The 12,052-nt window shown below is 35.6% G+C and overlaps 1 protein-coding gene across 2 annotated transcripts in view; it reads right to left on the bottom strand.

The window, feature by feature from the left end:
• The window catches only part of ATG5 (autophagy related 5), a 116,052-nt gene that overhangs the window by 79,305 nt on the left and 24,695 nt on the right, over window positions 1-12,052 (bottom strand). For both annotated transcript variants that reach the window (XM_068985004.1, XM_068985005.1), the window contains one exon: window positions 4,673-4,751. In XM_068985004.1, coding sequence (XP_068841105.1) covers window positions 4,673-4,751 — 79 coding nt within the window. The remainder of the gene's footprint in view (window positions 1-4,672; window positions 4,752-12,052) is intronic.

Raw genomic sequence — 12,052 nt, 5'->3', positions numbered from 1 at the left:
TGTATTTGTGGGAAATTATAACATGGTCAATGGTGTACTATCCTTTTTCACGTTGCTGGATTTGAATTGCTTGTATTTTTCTGAGTGTCTGCATCTAAGCTCATCAGAAAGGTTGGTCTGCAATTTTCTTTTAATATCTTTACTACGGCCTGTAAAACAAGTTGGGAACTATTCTCTCCCCTTCTATTTCTGGAAAAAGTCTAAAGAATGATATTGTTTAATTCCTTAAATATTTGCTAGAATTTACCAAGCATGAAACTAGGCAAGGAATTTTACTTTGGGAAAACGTTTCTATTAAATTACAAAGTCAACCTCTCTATATATATTTAGGGGCTATTCATATCTGCTACTCCTTTTTACTGAATTTATCCATTTATCAAATTTACTGGCATAAAGTTGTTCATATTATTTCTTACTATCCTATTAATAGGATGTAGTATTTTTCATTCCTGATATCAGAAATTGTGTTTCTGTACTATACAAAGGTTTTCAGTTCCCTCTAAGCACTGCTTTAGGTGACTCTCACCAACTTTAATATGTTGTGTTTCCACTATCATTCAGCTTGAAATACTTTAAAACCTCCCTTGTGATTCCTTCTTTGCTGTTGTTCAGTTGTGTCAGACACTCTGCAACCCTATAGACTGTTAGCATGCCAGGCTTCCCTGTCCTTCACTATCTCTCAGAGTTTGCTGAAATTCATGTCCATTGAGTCAGTTGATGCCATCTAACTATCTCATCCTCTGCTGCCCTTTTCTCCTTTGCCTTCAATCTCTCCCAGCATCACGATCTCTTGAAATGAGTCGGCTCTTCATATCAGGTGGCCAAAGTATTGGAACTTCGGCTTCCGTGTGAGTTCTTCCAATGAATATTCAAGAAAGATTTCCTTTAGGATTGACTGGTTTGATTTCCTTGCTTTCAAGAGACTCTCAAGAGTCTTCTCTAGCACCACAGTTCAAAATCATCCATTATTTGGTGCTCAGCCTTCTTTATGGTCCAGCACTCACATCCATATCTGACTACTGGAAAAACCATAGCTTTGACTATATGGACCTTTGTTGGCAAAGTAATGTCTCTGCTTTTGAATATGCTGTATAGCTTTGTCATAGCTTTCCTTCCAAGAAGCAAGTGTCCTTTAATTTCATGGTTGCAGTCACCATCATCAGTGATTTTGGAGCCCAAGAAAATAAAATGTCACTGCTTCTACTTTTTCTCCTTCTATTTGCCATGAAGTGATGGCACAGGATGTCATGATCTTAAGTCAACTGTTCCATGTGAAGTTCTAACTGTTGCTTCTTAACTTGCATACAGGTTTCTCAGGAGACAGGCATGGTGGTCTGGTATTCCAATCTGTTTAAGAATTTCCCAGTTTGTTGTGATCCACACAGTCAAAGGTTTTAGCATAGTCAATGAAGCAGGCATTTTTCTGAAATCCCCTTGCTTTCTCTATGATCCAATGAACATTGGCAATTTGATCTCTGGTTCCTCTGCCTTTTCTAAACCCAGCTTGTACATCTGGAATTTTTTGGTTCACATACTGTTGAAGTTTAATTTAAAGGATTTTGAGCATAATCTTACTAGAATGAGAAATGAGCATAACTGTACGGTAGCCTGAACATTCTTTGACATTGCTCTTCTTCGGGACTGAAATAAAACTGAATTTTTTCAGTCCCATGGCCACTACTGTGTTTTCCAAATTTGCTGACATATTGAGTGTAGCACTTCAATAGCATCATCTTTTAGGATTTTAAATAGCTCAGCTGAAACTCCATTACTTCCACTAACTTTGTTGGTACTTAATGCTTCCTAAGGCCCACTTGACTTTACACTCCAGGATGTCTGGCTCTAGGTAAGTGACCACACCATCATGGTTATCTGGGTCATTAAGACCTTTTTTGTATAGTTTTGTGTATTTTTGCTACTACTTCCTAATATCTTCTGCTTCTATTAGGTCCTTACTGTTTCTGTCCTTTATCATGCCCATCCTTGCATGAAATGTTCCCTTGATCTCTCCAACTTTCTTGAAGAGATCTCTAGTCTTTCCCATTCTATTGCTTTCCTCTACTTCCTTACATTGTTCATTTAAGAAAGCCTTCTTATCTCTCCTTGCAATTCTCTGGAACTCTGCATTCAGTTCAGTATATCCTTCCCTTTCTCCCTTGCTTTTCACTTCTCTTCTTTCCTCAGCTATTTGTAAAGACTCCTTAGACGATCATTTTGCCTCTTGCATTTCTTCTTATTTGGGACTCACAAGTAAGTAATTGAGGATTTTACAGATTCATCCTTTAGACAAATGTGGTCACCTATTTTACTTACACATATTATTAACCCTTCCTTAAAATTATATTGGTGGTGGTGATTTAGTCACCAAGTCCTGTCTGGCTCTTTGTGACCCCATGGACTGTAGCCCACCAGGCTCCTCTGTCCAGGGGATTTCCCAGGCAAGAATACTGGAAAATGGGTTGCCATTTCCTTCCCCAGGGGGTCTTCCTGACCCAGGGACTGAACCCACATCTCCTGCACTGCAGGCAGGTTCTTTACTGCTGAACCACCAGTGAAGCCCAAAATATACTATTATCACCTTAGGTCATTTCTCTTTTAAAGAAGAGGTCATCTTCTCTACTTATCATTTATTTGCCATTTCCAATGCTCTTCATTCTTGCCCATAGCTTCTTTCAGTGCTTTAACATATCATTCCATTTTCCTTCGTTCTCCACTATTTGATGAAAAGTCAGCCATCGTTTACACTCTGTTCTCTTTTATGTGTCATTTTTTGGTGGCTGCTTTCAAGATTTTCTGTTTATAACCGGCTTTCAAAGGATTATAATGTGCCTAGGTGTAGTTTTCTATGTAGTTATTTGCTTTAGATTTGCTGAGCTTCTCTGACACATAGACTTGTGTTTTCTCCTCCAAATCTGGAAAATTACTAACTGTTGTGTTTTTTTAAAAAAAAAAAAAACTGAGATATAACTCATATACAACTCATTTAAAACTGACCATTTTGAAGACTAGAACCCAGTAGTTTTTAGTATGCAATTTACTATCACATTAACATGGTATCTGAAACCACATCAATAAACATTCGACCTCTGTTACATTAAAATTACGGATGCTAATCATGTACTTTGAATGAATCTTTCACACATGCATAATTTTACAACATCATGCTTTGGTTATTTGGAATATAATTTTTTACTGAGTTAAGGTTAAATGTTCTCCAAATGTTTTCACATTACTCTATATAAAATCTCTTAAAATCTGACATGACCATAAACCAATCATAAAGATTCTAAGCCTTTCCTATCATTATTACAATCCATCAACTAATTTAATCAGTAATTACAGAGAGCCTAGCATCCAATGCCAGCTAGCTTCCATAAAATGTGTGCGAGTGTCTTTGGGGTCTTTCACTCATATATCTCAGGCTCCTACAACACTGCGTGGCTGGTCCACAGTAGACTGAATATTTGTTGAATGAATAAATAAATAGGTAGATATGATGTATCTTAACCTAGATTTCAAAGTTTTTTAGTGTATGACACACACACACACACACACACACACACACACACACACACACACACACACACACACAATCTAACTACCAGAATTACTTGGCAACATAATGGGAAAGACCTGCTAGGCAACATGGAACCTCTACACTTATTATGCTTGAAGTAGTTTTACCTTCATACTATCCTAAACATAAATTACTATACATACAGGCAGACTTGGCTTTTCACAGTAACTGAAACTCATGCATATCAGAACCATGTCCTCTCTCTGTATGGTTTCGTAGTAACTAACGTCTATGGGAACATGGTGCTATGTGAAGCATTTTAGTCCAAATAATAGGGAAATAAATGTCAACGAGCCACAAATTCAATTTTAGAAAAATGGGAAGGAAAGCAACTTAGAAAGATATGGCAAGCCTCTGGGCACTCACTTTGAATAAGTGTCCCTAATGCAAAAGCAAATCAGACACCTAAATGACTTTTCAAACTCTTAACGTGTTTCGCTCCCACTGTATCTCACATTTGAGAATCACTGCCTAGTAATCAACTAATAGAAGGGGTCCAGTCCTTCAGCAGTACTTGTGAATTGCTTATGCGGTGGGGCATAGAGAATCAGAGTGGTTAGAGAGAAAGAGAGATGAGATTTTTATAAAACACTGAGATAAAATTAAGTTACAATAAAACTAGCCTGGACTCTTGAAAAACTACAGGAATTAATATTTCTCAAAACAGACTTACATCAAGTCTTTGGCTTTCTGTCTCCTAACACTTCTCTTCATTCCGTCAAAATAGCCTTAGAGTTACTCATTGTTAGGTAACAATGAGTTATGTTCTCATTGTTATGCCCACATGCTCATGCCCACATGCTCTCTGGATTTTGCTCTCCCTATTTGAGACTTTTTAAAATGAAAATAATTCCAAAATACTTTATTTCAAACATGTCTAGCTCCAATAAAAAACAGGCACTCATACATTAAATGTTTAAATGGTTGTGCCAAAAGTAAAGAAGAAATCGAAGGACATCTTACACATAAACACAAATGGTAGCTTGGCAAATAAAAGTATCATGGGAAAGCATAACAACTTAAAATTCTACTCCAAGGCTATTTACTAAGTAGTACCACAACTGAGACAAATGGCATATGCTATATAGACTATACCTTAAAATGTACTGTGATGTTCCAAGGAAGAGCTGAACTTGATGCAAGAAGATCAAATAGCAAACCAATTGGATAATGCCTAAAAGTTAAAGAGTACATTATAAGAAAAAATAAATATTTAAAGTTAAGGTACAAATGCAAAATAAATTTCAAGTACATTTTAACATCAAGTATTAGGGGACTTTAACCACAAATCACAGGAAAGTGATATTTTACACAGTTACTTGCTTGGGCTAGTATGGCAAGTTTTCAGGCATCAGGGTTTTATTCCCCTCTAGCCATTTCATTCCCCAAGGAATTTTCAATATACACAATGAAATTGTACTAAGGAACCCTTTATCAGGCCTGAGCACTGTTATGTCACAGTACTGCAACACTTAATTATCATACCAGTATTCATTTTGGATGATGAGCTTTTTTTTTAAACAACTTACATTTTACAATTTTAAGAACTGAGAAGAGCACCTAAAGGAGCATGAAATCACTTATTTTGTACTTATTACTATTAACATTACAGCATATGAATTTCCAATCTTCTCTTTATGCAACAATTCTAAATATAGATTAGGCTTATCCTTTACAAACTGTTATAACCTGTTTTTTTTAATGTCAATATTTTCTAAAGTCACTGAATATTCTTCTATAACCTAAAGTTTTTAAAAATAAGTAAATAAATTAGCAACTTCTAAATAAGAGAACATTTCCTAATATAATCCTTACTCACAGGGAAGCAAATTATTTAGTAACAAACAAGTTAACAATACAGATCTTGCAGACTTCAAAGAACAAACCTTATTTTCTATACCCTTTTAAAGAATCTAAAGTAACAATTATCAAATTAAATAATCCCCCCAACAAAGGCCAATAGAGGACTGCTTGGTTTTATGCACAGTCTTGTTCCTTCCTCCATAATAACTATTAGTGAATTACTCCTAGGTTTAAGAGTGGAAAACTTTGAAAATACATCAATTTCAAAATGAGTGATCCAAATATATCACCTGACCAAAATTCAAATATTAGTTAACAGTATTTATGTTTGCCTACTATACAAACAAAATTATAATCTACATAATATAACTGTGGAAAAATCATCAGTCATTAGAGATCATATTTTTATTTAAAATGAATTCAGGATGAATGCCTTGCTAGTAAAAACAGTGAGTAGCTTTAGTCATGTATGTGTTATATCTCTTAATAAAACCCTCAAACTTTTAACTGAATGTCAGTAACTAACACAAATCTTTCAAAACTAGAAATGAATATAATTTTGGATTAACTAAATTACAGAATGCTTTCTTTAGTAAATTCTGAAATCAGGAAAAAGATCCAGCCTCAGTTAAAAACTGAAATAAAAACAGTAATTTAAAAAATATTGCACTATAAACAAGTTATAGCTCCTATATACTTCTTGTCCTTCTTTCTGACCTCTTAAAACTGTACAAGCTCTATGTAACACCATACATTTTCACAAAATAGACCTTTTTTAAGTCTTCACATCCCTCTGAGGTATCTGTAATCAGATTAAAAATGAATGTGCGTACTTAAACTAAAAGAGCATACTGTCTTCCCAACTATATGGGCTTTCCCAGTGGCTCAACTGTGAAGAATCCATCTGCAACACAGTAGACACAGGGGATGAAGGTTTGATCAATAGGTCTGTAAGATCCCCTGGAGGAGAGCATTGCAACCCACTCCAGTCTTCTTGCCAGGAAAATCCAATGGACAGAGGAGCCTGGCGGGCTACGGTCCATGAGGTCACAAAGAGTTGGACATGACTGAAGCAGGTGAGCATGCACGCATGCACACAGTTAACCTATTGGACAGATTCACCAATAATCCCACAAAATGACTAGCAATTCAGTGTTGTACACATCTTCTACTGTTCAAACATGGAACTATACACAAATCAAATATTATTTTCAAACAACCTATACTAGCATACAAATATCAAATACAATTTTAAAAATAAGTATTTGAGTCAGAATACAAGTTAAATGTAGTAAGATTCAATAATCAATTTTTTTTACCCTCAATATTTAAAAAAAAAACTGTAAGTGTACAGAATCTCAAACAGGGTAGATAAGAGCTGCTGAATGCATAAATCAAGATCCATAGAATAGTTCAGTTCAGTTCAGTCGCTCAGTCGCGTCCGACTCTTTGCGACCCCATGAATTGCAGCACTCCAGGCCTCCCTGTCCATCACCATCTCCCGGAGTTCACTCAGACTCAAGTCCATTGAGTCGGTGATGCCATCTAGCCATCTCATCCTTGGTCATCCCCTTCTCCTCCTGCCCCTAATCCCTCCCAGCATCAGAGTCTTTTCCAATGAGTCAACTCTTCGCATGAGGTAGCCAAAGTAGTGGAGTTTCAGCTTCAGCATCATTCCTTCCAAAGAAATCCCAGGGCTGATCTTCAGAATGGACTGGCTGGATCTCCTTGCAGTCCAAGGAACTCTCAAGAGTCTTCTCCAACACCACAGTTCAAACGCATCAATTCTTTGGCGCTCAGCTTTCTTCACAGTCCAACTCTCACATCCATACATGACCACTGGAAAAACCATAGCCTTGACTAGACAGACCTTAGTCGGCAAAGTAATGTCTCTGCTTTTGAATATACTATCTAGGTTGGTCATAACTTTTCTCCAAAGGAGCAAGCGTCTTTTAATTTCATGGCTGCAGTCACCATCTGCAGTGATTTTGGAGCCCCAAAAAATAAAGTCTGGCACTGTTTCCACTGTTTCCCCATCTATTTCCCATGAAGTGATGGGACCAGATGCCATGATCTTCGTTTTCTGAACACTGAGCTTTAAGCCAACTTTTTCACTCTCCTCTTTCACTTTCATCAAGAGGCTCTTTAGTTCCTCTTCACTTTCTGCCATAAGTGTGGTGTCATCTGCATATCTGAGGTTATTGATATTTCTCCCAGCAATCTTGATTCCAGCTTGTGCTTCTTCCAGTACAGCGTTTCTCATGTACTCTGCATCTAAGTTAAATAAGCAGGGTGACAATATACAGCCTTGACGTACTCCTTTTCCTATTTGGAACCAGTCTGTTGTTCCATGTCCAGTTCTAACTGTTGCTTCCTGACCTGCATACAGATTTCTGAAGAGACAGGTTAGCTGGTCTGGTATTCCCATCTCTTTCAGAATTTTCCACAGTTTATTATGATCCACACAGTCAAAGGCTTTGGCATAGTCAATAAAGCAGAAATAGATGTTTTTCTGGAACTCTCTTGCTTTTTCCATGATCCAGCGGATGTTGGCAATTTGATCTCTGGTTCCTCTGCCTTTTCTAAAACCAGCTTGAACATCAGGGAGTTCATGGTTCATGTATTGCTAAAGCCTAGCTTGGAGAATTTTGAGCATTACTTTACTAGCATGTGAGATGAGTGCAATTGTGCGGTAGTTTGAGTATTCTTTTGCATTGCCTTTCTTTGGAATTGGAATGAAAACTGACCTTTTCCCATCCTGTGGCCACTGCTGAGTTTTCCAAATTTGCTGGCATACTGAATGCAGCACTTTCATAGCATCATCTTTCAGGATTTGAAACAGCTCAACTGGAATTCCATCACCTCCACTAGCTTTGTTCGTAGTGATGCTTTCTAAGGCCCACTTGACTTCACATTCCAAGATGTCTGGCTCTAGATTAGTGATCACATCATCATGATTATCTGGGTCATGAAGATCTTTTTTGTACAGTTCTGTGTATTCTTGCCACCTCTTCTTATCCAATGGGCCCAATATTAGATTGTAAACTTCTTTTCTGTGCAGTTATAACTATTTTAAGATTAATATTTTATAACTTTAAATCTTTCTTAAAAGTCTTCTAAAAATCACAATGAAAACTCACTTGAAAAAAAAAAGAATAAGATTAGCAATTGCCATATGAAGTCACTGGACCTTTTTATAAATCTAAGATATACTGTGACATCTTAGTGATCTTATTTTTTTCCTCCATCTTGAAAGATTTTGCTACTTCATTCCAGGAATTATTTCACCATTATCAATTATTCCTAACTGAAAAAAAAAACTGATAAGATTAGTAAGAATGGGAGAATAATGTTACACCTATAAGAAAGATATAATAATGTATCCCTCTTCCATTTTCTTACTTTGTCACCTAAAACATTATATCATATTTCAACAAAGTATAAAATAAGGATGCAGACCTCATCTTTGGAGTCTGTTTTCAGCTCTCATTAACACAGGTAAAAATTCAAAATGTCTCATTTTCCACCTATATTGACAGAGAAAGACTACACAATTAGATAAATCAGAAGAGTTTTGCGAAGAGACACAAACCAGTACTTTAGACTTTAATGACACTGGTAAAATGATCATTTAAGTAAAATCTCAGGCTATGAGTCTTTAGATGATGATATCCTTTTGATGAATTTCATAAAACTTGAGAACTAATGAATGAACAGTGTATTTCTAAGGACATATGGCATTCTTAACCACATAATCAAAGAAAGTATTTCTTCATATAGCATGTTATGAGTAGTAATGAAACTATTTCATTTTTGCTAAAAGCAAGACTGTCAGTATTCTTATCTTTAATGCTATATGTACACTGCAATTTTCTTGACAGTAAGTTCAGTTCAGTTCAGTTGCTCAGTTGTGTCCAACTCTTTGCAACCCCAAACTGCAGCACGCCAGGCCTCCCTGTCCATCACCAACTCCCAGAGTTCACTCAAACCCATGTCCATTGAGTCGGTGATGCCATCCAACCATCTCATCCTCTGTTGTCCCCTTCTCCTCCTGCCCTGACAGTAAGTTGGCAAATGTTAAAGGCAGATTTGTAAACAAATTGACTGGAAGGAATTAGATGATGTAGATATTAAAAAGAACTGGACTGGATATTTACTCATATAAAAAAGAAATTATTTTATAATAAAATCATGATATAAAGCTTTAATAATTTTGCAAAGCACTGCTGTTAACCACACAAAGAGCCAGAAGTAATGATAAGCTAGAACCTCACAGAGGTCTATTTGAACGTTTGATAACTAATGAACAGTTATTTGCATTGAGGACACTGCCCATTTTTGATATATATACATTCAAAACCAGTGAAAACATGGAGCAAAAATTTGAATTTCTGTATTTAAATGCTTAGTAAAATTTCTAATAAAGTTATACACCATTCCTTTATTCCTCTCTAAATTATTTATAAAGTGACAAATATACATATATACACACATATATAAAGTTTACTGCTCTCAGTAAATGCTGATGATTTTTCCTGATATGCTAAGGATTAGGATGGAAATTTAAGTATGATAATTTCTAAAATATATTAAAATTTAAAACATGTAAAATATTACAAAAAAGCATTCTAAATAAAATAATATCTAATAGTTAACCTGTAACAAACATTAAAAATAAAACTAAGCCAGTAAAATATATGAATAAAATAACTATTTACTTATACATATTGTCAAAGTATACAGATCATATGTGGATCATCAATGCAGCTGTTTATGTCAGAATGATTTTGATGCAAGTATACTAACTTTAAACAAATACACCACCTGAATTAACTGGTTCCAAGATTCCTTATTTCTGGTGAACCTATTAATATGCAAGAAAATCTAAAAACCAGAACTGGCTAATACTTAAAGTACTGACTTTTTCTTACACTATAATCTGATTTATGTCAAAAGTTTCAAAAGTAGTAATTTGCACAATTCTTCTAAATGGATATTCTATATAGTCTTGTTGCTGTTGCTGCTGCTGAGTCACTTCAGTCGTGTCCGACTCTGTGCGGCCCCATAGACAGCAGCCCACCAGGCTCCCCTGTCCCTGGGATTTTCCAGGCAAGAACACTGGAGTGGGTTGCCATTTCCTTCTCCAAAGCATTAAAGTGAAAAGTGAAAGTGAAGTCACTCAGTCGTGTCTGACTCTTAGCAACCCCATGGACTGCAGCCTACGAGGCTCCTCTGTCCATGGGATTTTCCAGGCTCCTAACCTATAATACAGAAACCACATAAGCCATAACTATGAGTAAACTGTAATGTAGCCTTTTGGCTGTTACATTGCTATTCCCGCCAGTTTAACCTAAATTTAATAGAAAAGGAAGTAGTGAGGACTTGAACCTGAATAAACCCAGAAGAAGACACAACCAGGAAAGGTTCAATCTATTGTGCAGTAAAAACTGACTACACCAGAATAGTGTTACACCTACTTTCACATTTTATTCTTTTTTTTCTTCCTTGAATTGCTCTAGCCTTTTCTAAATTCAATCCTCAAAATGAATTAACAATTTTTCTGCGTAAGTTGTTGCTTCCTTACTCTTTCATTACTGGTAAAACACATGGACATACTGCACAAGGTATAGCAGTAACAGGTACGCTCTGAGGTCAGCCAAGGGTGCTCAGTCTAGTCTAAACATCTGAATTAGATAGCAAACCAGTATTTTAAGACTAGCATTGAAAGGAATGTTCCCTATATTCTAGAGCACTATTGTCCCACTCCATTTCATTTAAATAAATGCATTCTATTCATAAGTTTGCTACATTAGTGATTCACTGAAAACAGGAGTACATTTTAATAAATAAAAAAAGGTTTAACTCAAATGCAAACCAAAGTAATTTAACGAATACAATCTATTTTGCCTTTCTCTATGGTACAAACAATTACAGGCTAACACTATGTGTCTCAGCTTTCTAAGTCTATTCTTTTGCATGAAAAAGTATAGAAATAACCAACTAAAGGAATACTACATGTATAAAATGCTAATAAGTAAGCCACATTTCAAAAATCTAGTTTACAGAATAATTTATAAAATTCTAAAAACTCACCACCTTAGAAAAATGACTAGATATAAGAGAAGAGCCTGTACAGTATTTACAATTAAGATGTAAAGTTGTTTTGTTAAATCCACTTTTGAAATCACATAGGCACAATATTAAATTCTGAGTCAATGGATATAGTATGTCTACAACTTCAGACCTACATCCGTTATTTGTTGCTTTTCTTTAAATTCAAAAGGTAGTTTCAACAACTTATTTCCAATAGTCAGTCTTGAAAATAAGTCAATTTATACAAAACAATAATGTTTTACAGTTGACAGAGAACTTTTTCTAAATTTTGTACCTACAGGCCTAAGATCTAACTAGCATTAGGATATACTAACAAAGTATTCTTTAAAGAACCAAGGTCTTTTCTCTTAAAATAAGCCTAATATAAAAGTAACAAATTTGAACACTTGAGTTACAGTAACAAGAAGAGAAGTGAAAGTAGCTCAGTCCTGTCTGACTCTTCTAAGAAACTCTCTCTTAAAGTGTAATGTTAGAGCACCCTCTGCTGACTAATCAACTCAAATACTCTTAAGAAAAAGATCCTTAATTTAATATCAGCTTTTTTCATTTCCCATATAA

Source organism: Capricornis sumatraensis, chromosome 13, assembly GCF_032405125.1.
Source record: "Capricornis sumatraensis isolate serow.1 chromosome 13, serow.2, whole genome shotgun sequence".
Lineage (NCBI taxonomy): Eukaryota > Metazoa > Chordata > Mammalia > Artiodactyla > Bovidae > Capricornis > Capricornis sumatraensis.
This window is presented reverse-complemented; position numbering and strand designations above follow the sequence as displayed.